General features: G+C 36.5%; 1 protein-coding gene across 1 annotated transcript in view; it reads left to right on the forward strand.

Moving 5' to 3' along the window:
- The first annotated feature begins 8,969 nt into the window (after positions 1-8,969).
- The window catches only part of LOC122981774, a 299,214-nt gene continuing 286,682 nt past the window's right edge, over positions 8,970-21,501 (forward strand). The window contains exons 1-4 of the mRNA XM_044350533.1: positions 8,970-10,943; positions 11,476-11,817; positions 14,856-15,182; positions 16,369-16,440. Coding sequence (XP_044206468.1) covers positions 10,874-10,943; positions 11,476-11,817; positions 14,856-15,182; positions 16,369-16,440 — 811 coding nt within the window. The 5' untranslated portion in view covers positions 8,970-10,873. The remainder of the gene's footprint in view (positions 10,944-11,475; positions 11,818-14,855; positions 15,183-16,368; positions 16,441-21,501) is intronic.

The following is a 21,501-nucleotide window of genomic DNA, read 5'->3' on the forward strand; positions in this document are numbered from 1 at the left end:
GTGTTTGTGCTGTTGGCTGTTGTTCTGTTGCTCCTCTACAAATTGAAGATGAAGAGGAACTCTGGTTTGAACACCAGAGGAACCTCAGACAGCAGAAACATCGTGGTGACTTTCAATAACAATGTATGTCTCATTCAGTTCAATTCAAAAATTCTTAATTCATCCCTCAAGGGGGAAGCACATTTACAAACAAGTACACATATAAAATTCATTCATACACATTTAAAAATTTACAAAATACAAATATGACAATGTCAGAAAGAGTTTAAACACACAAGAAATAATGGCAGTGGCCCTTGTTAACATGTTAACTCTTACTGTTGGCAGACATTTTATTTTTTCAGTTAGGAACAAACAATCTCATGTCTGCAACTACTTCACTACTGTGTACAAAAGTATAATTAAATAAAATCACAGTTACTGTTAATAGACCTCTGGCCTGCTGAGTTGTTATCACTAAAATATCAGCAAACAATTGAAGAACACAATATCTGGGCTGTTACCGTGGTTACTGCTATATTTTAGGTTTGATGTAATTCCTGTTTTATTTTCAGTTATCTGTCATCAATGAGAACTGTTCTGTCATCAATGAGAACTGTCCTCCAGTCTCCTCGTGTGAAGACTCCGTCTACCAGAACCTGGATCCAGACAGCAGCGATCCGGACCAAAACTACTCTGCACTCACAGCAAACAAATGATAATGTTGGGATTTGGATCTGGATTCTGTACTGTGCAGGTTAACATGTGCTGCAAGGTTCCAGTTTTTTCCACTTTCTTTCTTATTTTTGTTTAATCAGCAGATATTATCTATAAACATGCTATTTTTCACCTCTATGCTGATGATACACAACTGATCATGTTTCTTCTTACTTGCTTATTCTGAAATGTTCATTCTGTCTTCATAAATGTAGATGTTATTTGATATTGTTCTTCTACCCTTTGAGCCAACTCCGTCTCCTAGAAATTATGTTCATATTTGACTAAATTGCATATTACAGAGCATTTAAAAAATATTCAGACTCTACTTTTTCACATTTTGTTATGTTGCAGTCTAATGCTAAAATCGTTTAGCCCTCCTATTGTGTTAGGGTCAAATTTAACTGGTTTTCATATTTAGATGTGTGAAACATACTTTTAATTTCTGATCTAAACAAGGCTTCATTACATTTTCTACAATGGCCTACTGATGACATTTTCTTTTGTTAATGTATCTTAAATTTAATTGAATTTTAATTTTACAGCACAGACACTCCTGAGCCCTTTTCACAATAACATCTGTACTGTCACTAAATCTCAATCTGTCATCAAACACAGTTCCCAAGTATTTGTCGGTCTGGAGAAGTTCAACACTTACTGAATTCAAGAATGATTGTTGGAACTGTCTGTGTGTTTTGGTGAGATTACCGTTTCTTTAGTTTTGAACACATTTAAGTCTAAAAAAGATCTCAATCTTTAGACAGGACATGACTGCTGCTCCAGCAGCAATAGGAAGGTCTGTGTCCACCATAGTGAATCATTTTACAGCCAGTATGTGTGTACCATATTTCCTCTAATAGTGGCTGGTTGTCAATTAAAAGCCAGGTCTCCGATAATGGCAGGGGTTTGGTCGACACAAACAAATAAAAGCCGGCCCCAAAAAGAGGCCGGGGTTGATAAAAAAGGTGGATAAACTCCTGGTGCCTGTTATATAATGTGCATGCCAGTTAAGCATAAATAATAGTTACCTGGATGTAGCTCCAGTTCTATGAGTACATGTGTGGTAATGCAGTGACAAAAATTTAACAGAGCAAACGGAAGCAGATCAGAAAGCGAGGAGGCTTTGTACTAAAATATGAGCAAATATACTTAGGGTTAGGGTTATACAGGGGGAATTATAAATAAAGGCCTCTCTCTTATATAAGTCTACTTCCAATAAAGGACAGGTACCCTCTGCAGTTGAAGTAATCAACTATTAGTGGAAATATAGCAGTATTGAAAAAGACACTTAGACACAGAGAGCTTTAACATTTGATTCAAATTATTGTTGCATCATACATTTTCCAGCCTGTAAACATTAAGTGTCATTTTATAATGTGAAAAAAATGAGAAACTTTTAATGAGGTTTATCAGAACTTCTTTAAATTCTTGCTAAATTCACTTAAAGGACTCAGTTTCTTGACAGTGTGGAGCTTCAGGAACCCAGTCTCTTTATTCAGAAAACCTCTTCTGATACTCTTAGATCATATAATTAATTTCATATATCCATTTTCATGGGTGACGTGCTGTTTGTCCACATTTGGCCAGTGTGTACTGTAACAAACCAGTTAAGACAACAGAAAGCAGAACCCTCACGCAGACACTCTGACAGGCGGGTTGAGTGAAAGACAGTTTTACTTTTAAATTCAATAAACAGACTTCTAGTTGACAATCTCAACTAAAGGCAGTGAAGTAGGAAGGCAGGTAACCACAGACACACAGCAGGTCAAACTGGATCAGCACAGCAGCTTTGCAACACAGAGGATCTGGAAAACTGGTAGTGACCATATGACCATGTTTATTTTGCTCTGATCCTCTAATGAATGATTACATTTGACCTACTTTAGCTAGGTTAAGTTTGGTTTTACTGTTTTCTTGACCGAATCTTTTTCATTTCCCAACACACTAAAAGAATTAATTTCAAGCTTCAAATCAGTGTTCATGTCTGACACTTTCAGAGTTTTAATAAATGCTCTTGGTAGATGTATTTCTTAGGCAAGTAAAGTCTACATATGTATAAACCACCATAAATCTTAAATTAATTTGCAAATAGCTGTGTTAATCTACAAAAAAAGAGAGAAAAAGCTATACAAACAGATAATGATAGTAATATAAATATGTCTTCATAGGAGAAGTTATAACAAATAATGGGAATTAATAAAATGTCTTTATACTTTATAACTATATATTAAATGTTTATATGGTGCTCATAAAAGGGGTAAAGTGATTATCCTTATCTTCAGTCAGCTTCATCATGAAACCACTGATCCACACATATCAATATTATACTTATGTTCATATAGGTTAGACTGTGTGTATGTATTTATTTCATCTTACATTTAGATACATTTACATTTTTCATTTAGCAGACGCTTTTATCCAAAGCAACGTACATCTGAGACTGATACAACACAAGCAGGGATCTAGTCAGGAGAGAACAACAAGTATTAGTTTCTCTATATTGTGTAAAACACAATAATACGTGTTTTTCACAGAGCTGTAACAGAATACACATGGCACAAATGACAGAGAGCATAAAAATATAGAACAAGGATTCTGTGACACCAATTTCATGTGATCTCACTAAATGTGTTTTCTGTCATCACTCACTGTGTTAAATGCTTTTCAGGAGGAAAGAAGTCCGGCTCCACCACCACCAGAGGTAAATCTATCAGTCAATCTACTATTCCAGTTTCAGACCAATGATAATGATACAAATCTTGTACATCACTTGTGGATCCTCCTTTTTTCACCACTGTGAGGCTGACTGACATGTGATAAGAACAGAGGCCACTAGAGGTCGCTGCTCCGTCACTTTTCACTTCTATAATGTGTTCCATGTGAGATGACTGACTGAAGCTGTGTTTTTCTAACAGGAGCAGACCCTTATGTAGCAGGAACCGGGTCCATCAAACAATCAGTAACAATTACTTCATCAGTTTCTGGGAGAACTTTTGTCCCTCTGAGATTAGTTTGAACTTTCCTCTTGCTTGACTCACAATCTGTTATTTACTCACCTTTTCCTACTTAGACAGATTATTTATTATGTTTGATAAATGATGTTTGCTATTGATCCATTTCATTTACTGATATGTCAGATGTTCAAGTCTTTGTTTTAGATTATTTCTTTTGAATGATTTGATAAGTGATATAATTACTGTATTAGACTCATATTGATGATTGTATTTTATTGACTGCTTTTCACTTGTTCTCTAAAGAATAATTTAGATTCAGATTGTTTTAAGTTAAATGTTTCAGTTTCACTGTTTTGATTTTCATTTAAACATTAAGCTTGATTGCATTTTATTTATTCAGTTTATATTTTTATGCCGCATCTTGATTGTTCATTTTGAATTGATTTAAGAACATATTTACATCTTGATTTTAACCTTTAAGTTTTCCATCATTTGCATCTTTAATAATTGATTGATTCAACTTTGATTGAGTCAAACTCTATAGAGTTTTTATTCCATTGATTAAGATCTGTATTGTATTATGGATAATGTGACCAATATATGGTTAAAAAATAAAATACGTTAATACTACAGTATAAAGTAAGTGGTATTTTAATTTCATCATAAAGCATTTGGCAGTGATTACATTTCACAATTAGGTATTAGGTTGTCCAAGAATTTAAAAAAAAAAAAGTCCTCAAAGATCAGTCTATTTTTGGTTAAACAGGGTCAGAATGTGTTTTTGGTCTTAGCTAATATCAAACTTCTCCATAACTGCAGTCACTTCACACTCTGGCAGAGCTGGTAGAAAGTGAACGCTGAAGAACCAACTTAAACATATTTCAACCGTGCAATAATACACTTCAGACGTCAAAATATTTGACACATTTCCAGTAAACTATGTTCAGTGATCAATCCTACATAATTAATCTATAATTTATCAAGCTCAGATTGAACAAAAATGTATTGATTGTTTTCAATAGTATAGATATTATACTTCACTATACTTATTAATGAATTATAGATTCAAAATGTCACACAAACAGACAATGTATTTATGTAAATGACAAATCCTCATCAAAAAAATGTATCCCAGACTAACAGTGTCACTACTGTAATTTACTTTAACAGTTTGCTGTAAAAATTATTACAGTATTCTGCTGTAGCATGTGAGGTTTACACTTTGATACTGTGGCCAGGCCTGTTGTAATATACAAACTTGATTTTATTTTTCTCACGGAAACGTGGTTACAGTCAGATGGCGCATCCCTCTTAATTGAAACATCACCTCTAAATTATAACTTTATTCACTCGACCCGTGAAGGGAAGCGAGGAGGAGGGCTGGCTGCTATCTTCTCAGATAACGCCCAAGCTTTGGTGATTTTTCCTCTTTTGAATATCAGGCCATTATACTTGAAAGTCAAACTCCCGTACTACTGGTCACAATCTATCGACCACCAAAGTATTCAGCCTCTTTTTTTACCTGAAATTGCGGATCTACTCTTAATCTGTGTTACCAACTATGACAGCATTCTCCTAACTGGTGACCTGAACTTGCATACTGATAATACCATTGACTGCAGGGCTGTGGATGTTTTACATTTTTTTGACTTAATGCAGCATGTTGCGGGGCCAACTCACAACTGCGGCCACACTTTAGATCTAGCGATTTCCAGAGGGTTGCGTACTGTGTCGATAGGATTGTTGACTTAGCTGTGTCAGACCACTACTCTTTGTTTTTTAATGTTATCATCTCAGGCTTGGAAAACAGACCTTAAAGTGTCACTGATGGCTGCTAGCTGCTCCAACTGACTCCCATTCAAAAAGCCTCAACTTCTTTCTAGAAATACTAATTCAGTCATTGTTTTCAGGGAGCCATATTGGTCTGAAACTCTAAATTCAGGCCCTCTAATAAGTGTGCTGGTGGTCATTTTGGAAGTTATTGCTCTGTTAATAACATTTGAAGGCTTATAATAGCTTTGATGTCTGCAATGTGGGAATTCCCATTTGGGAATCGTTTTGCTTGTTCTATGGCAGTAATCTTTGTTGTCAGGTGAGATTTGTGCATCTTCCACTTAAACCCTTGTTAAGTGTGCTGCAATGACATCAGTAACAATGACATGAAATGCAACAATTGATTCAAATTACAAGCAGTCTGTTGATTTGGCCATTTCATGCAAAAAAGTTGTGGTTATTTGGCAAAATTGCAAGCTGTGGTAAGTATTGCAGAGATCTCTTGAATTTGCATTAATTATTGCAATCGCAAAATTCATCAGTGGCACTATTCACACTTCCTCCTCTACTGTCCAGTGTGTTTGACTGATCAGCTATTTAACTGAGCTTTTATATCTGAACAATATACACTTGTTATTTCTTTCTAGCTATGTGGAAAAGTGTTTTCATATCACAGATGAAAAAAGGCATTAAAATGTGTCTTGTAATCAAAACATGAGATTCAGCTGCTATTATGTACTGCTGAGTATTTACAAAAACAAAAAAATATCCAGACATAAAGCATGAACCACAGGTACATAATCTATATAAACCTTATATCCTGATTTGGGTGCAGCCCTGAAGCTTTCTGCTTCCATCAGCATGTTTTTCTTCCTCTTTCTGGGCATTTTCCACTGAAAAAATGCGGTCTTACATTTGAGGATGTGAAAATTAAAAGATGTGCTGGTTTTAAAGTCATGTCATCCTAGTGGATCTTATTGAGTTCATTACTAATAACGAATGTACTATTACAGTAAATGCACTATTCCCCCCTGTTTCAGTCATACTTCCTGAAACATCAGTGCCCACCTGTTTTAGGACATAACTTGGCCTTTAAAATGATGAACTATATACTTGTAGCACTTCCACAAAGGGTTGGAAGTAGTGTAAAGTAAGATGCTACCACAACAAACAAACTGTTGTTCACATAGTTTAACACATAGTTTATTGTACAAAAATGAAACTTTAGGCCTTCACTGTATTCAGGATGGGTTCAATCAGACTAAACCAAACACACATTTGCATTTTCACACCATACATCTAAAAAGCAATTAGCATTGATCTCCAGACCGAAGTCTGAGTCAAATTCTGATACAGAATTTGTTGCAAGGTGTTTTAAAAGAGCGTCATTGCACCATTAGCACCTTTTTTCTTACAGCTTACAGCACAAAGGCAACATTACTCAGCTTTTATAAAAACATTGAAACTTTAAAACTGATCAGGCCTGAAACATGCAGATCCCAGGCTTTATAGACCTCATCTATGTCAAATTATTTTGTGAGACAGGTCATGTGGTAGATTTATTGTAATAAATTTCAGTTTCCATTGACTTTTATTTGAAAAGTAAAATGTTTGCAAGTTTGTAGTCATTTCAGAAATAAATGCACAATGGAGCACGTGTAAATTTGTTCACGTTTTGTGGCTGTGTAAAGTAGTGCTGTCAAAAAATAAGCAAACAATTCCTTGGTTCCGATTCTGTTGCGGGTTTGACATATGCTGCTTCTGTACTGGCACCACAGCCTGTATATAAAGATGGATATCACTCGTTAGTTTCATTGGAGACAGTTTGAAGCCCAGAGCCGCAGCTTCTGGTCGGCGCCATCTTTTCAGTTTGGAGCCAGGTACTTCCAGATAAAGAGTGCGGGGTGTTGCCTTTCACGCTCTGGAAACACGCCCCGCTACCTTGGACCTGAGCACTAGCTTACTGGGAACACTAACACTAAGTGTTAGTTAGCTAGTGTTAGCCACTTTAGCTAAATTGTGCTAACAGGGCAGGTATCATAATCAAGTAACACTTATTAGAGGGTCTGAATTTAGAGATTCAGACCATAAAGGCTCCCTGAAAACAATGATTGACTTAGTATTTCTAGAGAGAAGTTGAGGCTTTTTGAATGGGAGTCAGTTGAAGCAACTAGTGGCCATCAGAGGCACCTTAAGGGTCTTCAGCCTCAAGATGTGGCAGCTGCTGATTAGTTTAAATTAAATGCTTGTTGAAGTGAGATAACTACCTTTGTCTGGCCCATCGACAGCAGCGTTTTGTTCAGCCAAAGTGACACCTATGTCTGTTGCTTTCTATGTAAGAACAACCCAGTGGTGTCTAGACAGATGCCATCCTGATAGTGGAAACTGGAGCAAAGTGCATCAGACGGATTTAAAAGAGTTCAAGGGGACACATATTTGGCACATTTCCAGGTCTATATTTAAATTCTGGGGCTCTACTGGAATATTTTTGCATGATTTCCAGTTAAAAACTCCTCATTTATCTTAAACTGGCCCAGAGTCCTGCACTGGGGCGGGTAACCTCCAAAAAAGTTGTGTAAGGGGTAAAAGACATAATTATATAAATTCACCGGTACGGGTATGGGTAAAAATCAACTAAATGCAGGCGGGTAGCAGTTAGTGGATTACTATGAAACTTCAGAGTGTGTTGCAGACATATAAGGTTATAAGGCATAGAAGTGAGCAGCCATTATAACATTAGTATATACATCATTGAAGTGGAGCCTGCGGGGGAAGCATCGGGACCGTCAGGGTGAAACTGTCCGCGGAGCAGAGATGTGCAGAGAACCCAGTATTTATATTTGAAAGTGGAGAGAGGCTTAAAAATCCTGTTTTTGTTTGATTTTAGAAAATTAAAGTGTTACAATAAGTGTTCATGAATGAACTACCTTATGAAGGAGGTCTTCACACTGGGTCTCAAACTGGAGTCTCTAGATCATAGATGACTGCGCTGACTACTGAGCTAAAACTTTACTCATCACCTTGTTGCAGACAGACCTCTACCTATTTATACACCCATAACACAGAGACAGCACAGTGTGTAATGTGTAGAGAAGTCGATTCTTGCTTTGCACTTTTCATTTATTGCCTATTTTTCACAACCTAATTTTGTGGAAAGGAGAAGGGGAACAACAGGTTATGGAGAGTCCCTTGAGAGCACTTCACATGTGTCAGTAGCTCAGCTTTATTTCTCGAGAACACCCCCAACTCCAGGAGTGATGTCCAAATTAGGAAATGTGCGTCATGTAGCAGGTGGATGTGACTCCCCTCGTTGAGACCTGCTGATAGACGTCACAGCAGAGCAGAGGAGAGACACTGAGATAGTGATGTAACTGAACTGTCTGCTGGTATTTGAAATGTGTTTTTTCCTGAAAAAAAAATTATTGAAATATTTGTATGAAACAAATATTTAAAAAAGAAAACACTATTTGTACTTTGCCAAATAATGTATTTGTATTCGAGCAGACCCCTACCATGGAGGAGCTGCTGTGTTCACCTGCACAGATAGGAAACGCCTCGGCTGACAGGATGTACCACTCTGTTTAAAAAAAAAAACTTCTTCTTTGTTTATAACAATGCTTGGCAACCAGTGTATTAGTTGCATTATCGCCACCTTCTGCTTCGGCGGGTGGACCAGAGATTAAATCCGACCCATTAATCCTGAACTCCAGTCTTCCTAAATTTTTCCTTCAGATATTGTCTTTGTTGATCATACTTTGTACTATCTATGATTATATGCATAAAAGTCTCCTCAGCCAGGTGAAAAAAATGTGTGCATATATTGGTATCAGCATCATATCGGCAAAAATGAGATGGAAAATATCGGCATATCGGATATTGACAAAAATCCAATATTGTGCATCCCCAGATATAAATGACAGATGAACAAAAAAACCTGAAAACGAACCCTTTAATCTAAACTGGTCGAGGGTGCTGACATTCACTAAACTTTTACTTTGCTTCATTCAATTTAATATAAAAGGTTTAAGATTTAAAGTGACTTCAGTCAGAGCTGTTCTTACTGCACATCAAAGCAGCTGCATCATGAATTTTACAGTTTACTTCTCCCAGAACTGCTGCAAGTGGTGTGAATGTTGCTGCTGCACAGAGCCTCGTGCCTCTAGAGGTCCTGCAGTCTTTCACTGTTTTCTTCAATGAATCTTTTTTTATTTCCCAACAAATTTCAAGTCAGCTTCAAGTCAGTGTTCATGTCTGACACTTTCAGAGTTCTAGTAAATGCTCTTGTCAGGTCTATTTCTTAGGCAAGTAAAGTCTACATATTTATAACCCATCATAAATCATGGATGCAGCTGTTCACATCATATGTTTCTTAATTTACAAATAGTTGTGTTATTCTACAAAAAAAGAAAGAAAAGAAATGAGCAATACATTTTAAAGCTCATGAGAAACCTTGAGAAGCAAATTAAAGGGAACAAACACATTCATTGGTGTGAGTTAACACCCAGGACACTTTGGTTCTAGAGGTTGTCTGAAGCATTTTAGAAATAAGGAAGTTTGCAGTCAGCAGTTTTGATATTAGTTTTACACAAAGAGGAACACACTCCTTTTTTCTCACCAAGTCTCAGTTAGAGCCAAAATATCTCTCACTGATCTATTTTTATTTTTCTGAAAGGCAAACGCTTCACTGAACATTTTCTTATTGCTTCTTTCAATTTGTTTGAATATCTATTGGTAACACTTGACTTTAACATCGTTCCCATTTATCATTTATAAGTTGTATATTGATATTTAATAAATGGTTATAACTCCTGTTGGAACCCAGAAGTGTTTGCTGCTGTATAAACTGATAATGAATGACAATATAGTGAAACTCAGTTATAATAACATAAAATATGTCTTCATAGGAGAAGTTATAATAAATACTGAGAATTAATAAAATATCTCTATACCTTATAACTATATATGAAATGTTTATAAGATGCTCATAAATGGGGTAAAGTGATTATTCTTATCTTCAGTCAGCAGCTTCATCATGAAACCACTGATCTACACACATTAATATTACACTTGTTGTGTTCATATATATTAGACTGTGTGTATGTATTTATTTAATCTTCATTGTTGGATATCTCCTGGGATATTATACAGTATGTAAAGATTTTTATAAGGTCAATATATATGTGAGATGCTGGTGTGTTTACATACTGGAACGTTTGGTTTGTTGGTGTTTTATGTGTCTGAATAATTCCATAGAGGTCATATGGGTCAAATAATCGGATTGAAAATAAAATTATTCATTCATTAATGTACCCTCAACCACCATCATCATCGTCATGTCGCAGACAGAGAGAGAGAGATAGAAAGAGGAAGAGGAAGGAGTGTTAACTTAAATCATCATCAGCTTCCTGATTGATCAGACAGACATATAGAGGCAGTTCTCTGACAGTTTGATGATTTTCTGCATCAGGATCAAACTCAGAATGAATATCCGCCATGTTCTGTTCTTCTGCTTCTTATCAGGTGAGGACTGATTACCTGACTGTGTCTGTAAAGCTGCAGCACAAACTGCTTCTGGACATTCATTGTGTTCATTTTAACAAATGTCAGATTTGTATCACACAAGTTTTCATGTTGCTGTCATGTTAATTAGTTTTCCTGTCGTTCTCTAAATGATTCTGTTACTAATTACAACATCTCTATAATCTAATCTTGTAATTTAACTAAATTAAACATAATCTAATTTAACTAAACATATGAACCATCCATCATGAACATTTGTTGCTCATTAATGTGTTTGATATTAGAAAGTATGAAAGAAAAACATTGAAAAACAGACGTTACACAGAGACACTGTGACTACAACTGCAGCTACAAGTAGAACAACAGCAACTGCTGTACAGTCAGTGAAAACTTTGCTAATGGCTGCCTCTGTATCATCTCTGCTTCTCTGTGAACTGATGGATTAGCCCTCATTAATCTGCAGTCTGTTTACAGTAAGTCTACAATACACAAAGTATTAATCATCAGTATTCACTGTTCATCTTTCCAACAGCACTGCAGGATGGAAACACTGGACTCGTCAATGCAATAAACCTTTTTGCTGGAGCTGAAGGAGGAAGTGGTTCACTTATTTGCCACTTCACTTCATCTGGAAGCATCAAGTTCTTCTGTAAAGGAGAATGTAAAGAAGAAGACATTCTCATTAAAACAGATGGTGTCACAGCTCAGAGTGGCAGATACAGCATCAGATATAAAGACGGATCTTCTGGAAGAAGAACTGTGACTGTGTACATCACACAGCTGACCAAGTCAGACTCAGGACGGTACAGATTTGGTTTGGGCGGATCTTCAGTCCCAGATTCTTACTGTGACTTTGATGTCACAGTTACAGATGGTGAGTTTCTACTGAAAGTCATAAAACCTGATATATTTACTATGTTCATCCCATTTAATGATTTTAAAATATAATAATAATAATAATAATAATAATAATAATAATAATAATAATAATAATAATGTTATTTTTATAGCAAAAACAAGTTTACAAAGTGCTTCACAGACATAAAACAAAATACACAATGCAATTACATATAGAAAAGTTACAAGACAATAAGAAATGGAAACAAAAGGTAAAGGTAATAAATAAATAAATAAAATATATTTTAAAAACCCTCTAATTAAATGCACTTATATAAAAATTAGTTTTTAAAAGAGTTTTAAAAGAGGACACTGAGGTAGCTTGTCCGATTTCCAGGGGAAGGTTGTTTCACAATTGGGGAGCTCTAACAGCAAATGCCCTTCTACCCCCTGACTCAAGCTTTGCCCTGGGGACTGAGAGCAACAGCTGGTCCATAGATCTTAGAGAACAAGCTGGGGTGTAAGGAATGAGAAGGTCAGTGATATAAGATGGGGCTAGGCCGTTCATAGATTTAAAAACAAGCAGTAAAATTTTAAAATCAATTCTAAAAACCACAGGTAACCAGTGCAATGAGGTGAGAACAGGAGAAATGTGATCATATTTTTTAGCCCTTGTAAGAACCCTAGCCGCAGTATTCTGTACAAGCTGTAGACGGTTGATTGATTTTAGGGGTTGTCCAGCAAATAAGGAGTTGCAGTAATCTAAATGACTAGAGACAAAAGCATGAATGAGTATTTCAGCATCACTGAAAGAAAGAAAAGATCTAATCTTTGCAATGTTCCTGATTTGAGTGATAGCTGATTTGGTGATTTTGGTAAAATGTTTTGAAAAATTCAAGTCAAAGATTACACCCAGATTTCTGGCCTCATGGGTGCACTACAAACCCTGGGAAAATAAGGTCTTTCTAATAGAGTCCCTGTGTGCTCTGGGCCCAAACACCATCACTTCAGTTTTTGTCATTATTGAGCATTAAGAAATTATTGGACATCCAAGATCTAATACTTGCAAGACATGTTGTGAGTGAGGTAAGTGAGGTAATGTCTGATGGATTTATGGATAGATATATCTGTGTATTGTCTGCATAAAAATGGAAGGAAATATTGGAGTTTCAAATGACTTGACCCAGTGGTAACATGTAAATGGAAAACAGTAAAGGGCCAAGAACTGATCCTTGAGGACATTTCTAATTGAAACAGAGAATGTTCTGTCACTCAAATAAGACTTAAACCAGTCTAGAGCAGTACCAGTCATGCCTATGCAGTTTTCTAGTCCATTAATTAATATTCCATGATTGACTGTGTCAAATGCTGCGGAAAGGTCCAAAAGTACCAGAACACTACAGCGGCCAGCATCCGAATTCATTCATTCTAATGTTGTTTAAAACTTTTAAAAGTGCAGTTTCTGTACTATGATGAGTGCAAAAATCGGACTGAAACTTTTCAAAGAGAGAGTGGTCATTCATAAAAGAGATAAACTGAGAGTAAACCACTTTCTCCACCTTGGTGAGAAAGGGTAATTTGGATATGGGTCTAAAATTATTCAGATTAGTGGTGTCAAGATTTGATTTTTTGAGAAGGGGGTGAACAACAGCTGATTTAAAAATCTGAGGTACAAGCTCTGAAGATAGAGATTTGTTAAAAATTGCTAAAATATCTGAGGATAAAATGGCAGAAACCTCCTCTAAAAATCTAGTGGGTAAAACATCAGAGGGAGAGGTGGAAGATTTCATGCCGTTGAGTAAATCTGACTGGGATATCTGATAAAAAGAATTTAAAAACTGATGCACCTCACAGTGTGGTAAAATATGATTTTGGCTCTAATGTTGGAAACTTTATTGACAAAAAAGGAACGAAAACTCTCACACTTTTCAATTGAGGAGACTTGTAGGCCTATAGAATTGGGGGGGCTGTGGCTGAAGGAGTTAATGGTACTAAAAAGTAACTTTGGGTCATGGGGATTTGCAGCAATAAGATGAGAGAAGAATTTTGATCTTTCGTCCTTTACAGTATAATTAAATTATTTTAAAAGCTCTTTCTTGGCATTAAAATCATATCTTAATCTGGAAACTTTCCATTTCCGTTCAGCACTCCTACATGCCCTCCTAATGCTCATGGAGATGGTTTTGTCAAAATAGGGCGAGCTTTAGACAATTTAACAGGTGCTACAGTGTCCAATGTAGTAGCCCAACGTTGCAAAAATTTAGAAGCCAGCTCCTCTACAGAGCAGGAATAATAATAAATAAATAAAATAAAATAAATAAAAGGGTCAAGCTGCTGAGAAGCATGATAGGTATTGTAGAAATTCTCACAGTTTTGTGGCGTGATGGGTCTAAAATAACAAGGGCCTCTAGGGTCAGAAACCGTAGGCACTAATGGGATATTAAAAAGGATAGCTGCATGGTCAGAAACATGCTTGTTTAAGGTCTGTAGATTTACTGGATTAATGCCATAAGTAATAATTAGGTCAAGAGTATGACCATGTTGGTGAATAGAGCCAGAGACATGCTGAATACAGTCAAAAGTACTGATAAGATCAAGGAATTCAGATGTACGTTTGTCACTTTGGTTGTTAATGTGAATATTTCTGTCTCCCAATAAAATAACCTTCTCATAGTTAGTGGTAGTTATTGAAAGCAAGTGACCAAATTCCGAAAGAAAGTTGCCCTTTGAGTTAGGAGGGCGATATAACAACTCAAAAAAGATAGTATGGTGGGAAGTGGTGAATGAGAATAACTCAAATGAGATAAAACTGCCAATAGCAGTTGGTGTACATTTGTGGTCAGCTTTATAAATGACAGCAAGAATAAAAGAAGTTAGATAGAATCTAATTAAATTGAGGGAAGAATGTGAGATGTTTATGATCGATTGACTCAGTGTATCAATGTTGGATGAAATCACCACAGACTGTGGTTGAACTGGGCAGCTCCCAGTGTGACTCAGCAGTAAATATTGTGATCAGACTGCAGCATCTTACAGGAAGTACAGACAGTAACTGTTGATTGTTCATCTTTTCAGGAGCAACATTGGGTCAAAACACTAGTTTCGTCCATGCAGAAACAGAGGGAGGAAATGTCACATATCCATGCAAGGATACTGTCTACGGGAGCAGGAAGTTCTTCTGTAAGGATGAATGTAAAAGAGAAGAAGACATCCTGGTTGAAACAGAAGAGAACAGAGCTCAGAATGGCAGATACAGCACTGAATATACAAAAGGATCTGTATATGGACTCCATGTGACCATCACACAGCTGAAGAAGTCAGACACAGGACGGTACAGGTGTGGTTACGGCAGAGCTTTGTCAACAAATTCATCTGACAGGTTCCCGATCTTTGTTGTAAATGGTAAGTTTCGATTGAAAATCATGAAAACGTTTATTCTTAATTAATGTACCTTCTGGTGAGTGCATGTGAGCTCTTAAAGAAAAATGGTGATGGAAAATTTTCTTGTTTTCATCTAAAATCAAAAAACGGATTTGAAATACAAAATTAAAATAAAATGTAAATGACATAAACAAACAAACAAACAACTAAAGTTACAGGCAGAATTTGATTTGTGTGATCTAATTTATGTCAGTGAGAGGAGCACTGATGTTGCCAGAGTTATAAGAAAGATACAGCTGTATGTGGGACAACACAACCTCCAACTGACCAAAATCTTTTTGCATGTTTTTTTAAAAACATATTTAAACATTTAGGCTATCAGGCTATACACACAATCAAACTGGCATTTTCCTCCTGTAGCGAGCTGAGGCTCTTTCCTTGACTGTGTTGGTTTGGTATCTTGGTGACTCGCTGTGCGCCACAGTGGGAGGAGAGGTACAGTAGCAGGTGTGGTTTTTAACTGCAGATATTGTACAGTAACACCCTGCTGGATCATCGTGTCCAGAAAGGTGATTCAACTAAAAAAAAAATCATCATCTGCTCTTGAGAGTATATTTGAGCTGCTGTATTCATGTTTGAAACTCTTTATGTCGCAGACAACAATAAGTTTCTTGTGAGGAAAATTCTCCACACTGTCAGTGTGTCATGACGGGGAAAGCTCTGTGTTTAAAGGGGATGAAAGTAGCTGTGACTGTGATTGACCATGACTGTTGCAGCCTCCAACACACCAACCTATAATGATGTTTTTTTTTATCTGACCCCTCCTCGTATCAAAGTGTGCCACAGGTGCGCCCAGACAACCTGACCACCAAATGAAGCCCCTGATACTCTGGGCAGAGAGCACCTGACTGTGATCATAAAAACAGCCCTACATGTTTTATTTTCTCATTTCAAACTTTGTCCTCCACTCATCGAAACAAACAATACAAATAATATTTACTTTGATGCTTAACTGAGCAAAATCATATTAAAATGTATAAATATATATATTTATAAATAATTACTTCATTAATATATTTAATGCTGCATTTTTCTTGTGTATGTGATGGATGCTGTCAATATGATCTTTCTGTCTAGAGCAGCATCTCATTTCTCTGCATTATTGATTCAGTATCTGATTGTTTCAATGTGTTTTCATTGTTCACAGCTACAACCACTTCAGAACCAAACTGGATCACACCTTCATCATCTTTCCCTGAAACCACAGAGCAGTTTACAGGTACAGGACAGTTCATGTCTGTCCATCTGTCCATCACTGTCTCTCTGCAACAAAACGTCCTCTTAAAACAGTCAAATTCAGCATAACAACGTTGTCTAATAAGAATAACAAGATGGTCCAACATGTGTTTCAGCACATAGGACAGTTCAGCACCTAAAAGAAAACATTTCACATTTAATTTTACAATAAATTTCCTTGTTATCTTCACTTCTAATGTTTAAACACATCCTACGTTTCTAATGATGTAAGATAATTATTAACATGTGATGTCAGCACATGACAAGTCTAGAAACATTCAGATCAAAGTCTGAGATGTTTTTTCAACAGGAAGATCTCATTTATGATAAAGGTTCCCTGTGTAGTTTTCTTGTAAACAAGGTTATATTTATATTCAGTGTTACTCACCAAAACATGCTGAGTGTATCCTTTAGGTCCAACATAAGTGTTGACTGTGTTTCCTCAATCATAAATATTTGCAAAGCTGATTATATTAAGTATTTTAAATCTTGCATTGCTTGTGGTCTTCTTCTCTCCTGCTTTTGTTGGTGCATTGCTGTGTTTCTGGGCAGGTTCCTGCATCCTGTAGATCAGTGGGATGATGTGAAACCACTGGCAGGATTGTGTATCACGTCAACCACGTGTGCACAATGTAGATCCACACGTAAAAACAAGCTACTTGTGGTCAAAAACTCCACAGGGAACCTTTCAGCTTCTAATACAAGACAAAAGATCCCAGATTTTTAAATCAATCAATCAATCTTTATTTATATAGCGCCATATCACAACAAAAGTCATCTCAAGGCACTTTTCACATAGAGCAGGTCAAGACGGTACTCTTTAATTTACAGAGACCCAACAATTCCCCCATGAGCAGCACTTGGCGACAGCGGTAAGGAAAAACTCCCCTTTAACGGGTAGAAACTTCAAGCAGAAGTCCCCCAGCAGTCTAGGCCTATAGCAACATAACTAAGGGCTGATCCAAGGTGAGCCTGGTCGGCCCTAACTATAAGCTTTATCAAAAAGGAAAGTTTTAAGCCGACTCTTAAACATAGAGAGGGTGTCTGCACCCCGGACTGAATCTGGTAGATGGTTCCATAGAAGAGGAGCCTGATAGCTGAAGGCTCTGCCTCTCATTCTACTTTTAAAGACTGTAGGGACCACCAGTAAGCCTGCATACTGGGAGCACAGTGTTCTAGTGGGATAATACGGTATTATGAGCTCTTCAAGATATGATTGTGCCTGACCATTAAGGGCTTTGTAAGTTAGGAGAAGGATTTTAAATTCTATTCTAGATTTTACAGGAAGCCAATGTAGTGAAGCTAAAATGGGAGAAATGTGATCTCTTTTTCTAGTTTTAGTCAGAACACGTGCAGCTGCATTCTGGACCAGTTGGAGAGTCTTTAGAGACTTGTTAGGGCAGCCTGATAATAAGGAATTGCAATAATCCAGCCTAGAAGTAACAAATGCGTGAACTAGTTTTTCTGCATCTTTTAGGGACAGGATGTGCCTGATTTTTGTGATATTACGTAAGTGAAAAAAAGGCAGTCCTTGAGATTTGATTTATGTGGGAGTTAAAGGACATATCCTGATCAAAGATAACTCCCAGATTCCTTACGGTGGTGCTGGAGGCCACGGTAATGCCATCCAGAGTAGCTATATCATTAGATAATGTGTTGTTTCTAGTATATATTTTCAGAGCAAATAAATTCAGAAAGATGGTTTTCAAAGTCAAGTATTTAGGAGCAATAAATTCAGTGTTTTTCAATTTTAACACTAACTATTTAGTTGCTGATATAATTCAAATTATTATGGAAATGATTTACTTCCATAACAATGCTGCTTCCACAAGTTTCCTCTCCATAGTGAGGCTGGATATATAGTCCACACAGACGTCACTAGAGGTCGCTGCTGCATCAACTTTTACTCAGAATAATAACGACTGTCAGTGTTTTCAACTTTTCCTCCACCATTCATGACATATTTCAATATTTTTACTTTTTACTCCACTATATTTATCTCATGTCTGGAGTTTCTAGTCATGTGAAAGATTCACACTCATTTGTTTTTACATATAAGTGTGAAAAAAAAATCAAATCTCATATCTCTTGTGATATTTTCATTATTAATGTCACTATTTAATTCCAAATCCTTCAAAATTGTAGATTTAAGATTTTTGACCCAAAACATGAAACATGATCAGTCTCCACCACCTCAGAAATCTGAACGCAGCGCTTCTACATGTAATAGAATAATTAACTTTACAGTATTAATACTCAAGTAGAAGATTTCATTTGTCACATTAACTGTTTAAACAACCACCCAAGTGTTTTATACAGTGATGGCTACAGATAAGATGTGACGTCTGACCAACTGAGTGCATCAGAACTGGTTAATTTGTTGCTCACTTTTAAATAAAATAATCAGGATTCAGTTATGTTATTACAATGTCTTTCATCCAGTCACCTTCACATCACACGTGTACAAGCGTGTACACACAAAGCCAGAAATATGCAGACACATTCTATTCACCTGATTTATAAAGCTGTTCATACTTTCTGAGGAAGATAAAGTTCGTGTGCAGTAAGATGTTGCAAATCTTTTACTAGTCTGTTGTAACTAGTGCAACATTCTTCACTGCTACTGTATCTGCTGAGGCTGAATCGCAGCCAAGGAAACTAAACTCAACAAACTGATGAGGACAGCAGGCTCTGTGATGGGAACCTCTCTGTCAAACATCCTGGAGAACGTCTCTCAGCCCGTCATGACCGACTGCTGAGAAAGAGGAGAACTTTCATCATGAGACTGATTCAGTTCCATCACATGAACTCACAGCAGAAATGCTGCAATGTAGAAAGTATTGTGTATATTTTTGTGCTGTCTGGCATCATTGCACTACTAACATGAACATTAGTTTCCTATGTTGAATCTTCATAAGCACGACAGAATGGAGCTGTGTAGTCTTGTTAACGTTTACAGAACAAAACTACACACACACACACACACACACACACAAGAATGTACAGTTAAATCTGTTAATTCTGTTTGTAGGAGCCATTTTCTTGTTTTGGAGGTAAATTGAGAAATGATCAGCTTCAGATGTTGCTGATTTGTGTGAGAGGCATACAATTTTTTGTCGGATTATTTTGTTTTTATCCCTTTGTGGACTATTGTGAACAACAGTAGTGAGCTGTAAAGAGTTGTATAATGAAACTGAACTTTGTGAAGCAGCTGCTGCAACATTGCAATCTCCTTTTGGCATCTTGAACTTCGTGTTTGGAAGCTGAATGTTTTTGAGCTCTTGACATGACACTCCAGTTTGTTTTAATTATAATTCTAACATTTTTATAGATTTTAAAATTCATCCAATATGCAATTTAGCATCTCATGATAATCTACACATGTAAGCAGTCAGGAGCTTTCTGACTACCTCGGCCTACTCCATCTGCCCGAGCCAGTGAGGAGGACGCTCTTGGACTTTGGATATCCTGGAGTAATTCCTGTTTACAGTACATCTTGGTAACCTCAATGCTAAATATATTTGAGATTAATTACTGCTTTTGAGTGATAATACTGACAGATCACAAATGTAAGTTTCATGGTGATTAGCCTGACTTTGTAACAATGGACATGTTAAAAAGGACATGGTTGATAATCATGCCCCCATTGGGAATTTCACAGTTAGAAAAAGAAAAGCCTCTTGGATTGATGAAGAACTGAAAGCCTTGATGGCCTAGATGCATAAAATGAAATTGGTGTCAATTAAGTCTGGCAACACTATACTCAGAAAGCAAGAGACAAAAATAAATACAAAGAAAATCAGGTATTATCAGAATAGGATAAATACAATGAAACATGATGGAAAAGAAGCTGTGGAAAACTCTAAATGATATAATGGGTTGATCTGGGAATAAAACACCCTCCTTCATAGAAACAGCACCTTCATTACTAAACCTCAAGATATTGCTAAATTTATCAATTAATATAATGTGGGAAAGATAAAGAAACTAAATCATAAAATGACAGTTTCAGATAGGAAACTTACAAAACAATGAATCAATGACCAACTTATGAAAAATCGAGGTTGTAAATTTGATTTTCACCCAGTCTTACATTATTTTTCTGTAAATAAACTTAATCCTGAATTTCAGTGTGCCTACAAGAAGAGTCACTCCACTAGCACAGCTTTTATGCAGATGACTGGTCAGTGGAGTTTAGTGATATAGACGAGACAGGATTGTGGGTGCTGTGCTACTTATTTTTTAATTAAGTAGCACAATTAAGTATTACTTAATTTCTCTCAGTTGAATAATTGGCTCTGAAGCCAAATTGCATTGGGTGCAGGGCAAATGAGCTAGTATTCAGATGGCAGATGATTTGTTCAGCTACCACTTTCTCTGCAATCTTTGATAGTGTAGGTAGGATACTGATAGGCCTGTAATGGCAGGTAGAAAGGGGATCTCCACTTTTAAATATTGGAATAATAACAACAACAGCCGACTTCCAAACATTTGGAAATGTTCCTTGTGAAATCAAGAGGCTAATCATTTTGGTAATAGGAGTAGTTAGTGTTGTACTGAGCTCTTTGAGCAGAACTGCATCCATACCAAAAATATCCTTTGCTCTGGATGGCTTAAGAGATCTAATCATTCTGGTAACCTCTGATTCAGTGACATTCTTAAAGCTGAAAGCAGGTCCCATTGTATTAACTGGACAAACATTTGTGTACTCAGGTCAAAACCATTGTGCAATGGGGGCTACAGAATCAACAAAGTAGTGGTTAAGAGCTTCCACTAATTCCGCTGGATTGTTTTAAGCTTTCCATCTACTTTAAGTTCAATTTTTTTATTGTGATGTTCTGTTAGTTTTTTTTTTAACTGGTTCCAGATAATTTTAGAATAACCTCTTGCCTTTTCTATTATGGTCAAGAAAAAATCTGCCTTAGCTTTTCTTAATTTCTTTACCAGTTTGTTCCTTAAACTAGCAAAGTGGTGTCTGTCATGTTGCAGTTTTTAAGACCAGATCTTGTTCTTTCATCAGTTTTAAAAATGTCTGCATTTATCC

The sequence above is a fragment of the Thunnus albacares genome, chromosome 5, assembly GCF_914725855.1.
Source record: "Thunnus albacares chromosome 5, fThuAlb1.1, whole genome shotgun sequence".
Classification (NCBI taxonomy): domain Eukaryota; kingdom Metazoa; phylum Chordata; class Actinopteri; order Scombriformes; family Scombridae; genus Thunnus; species Thunnus albacares.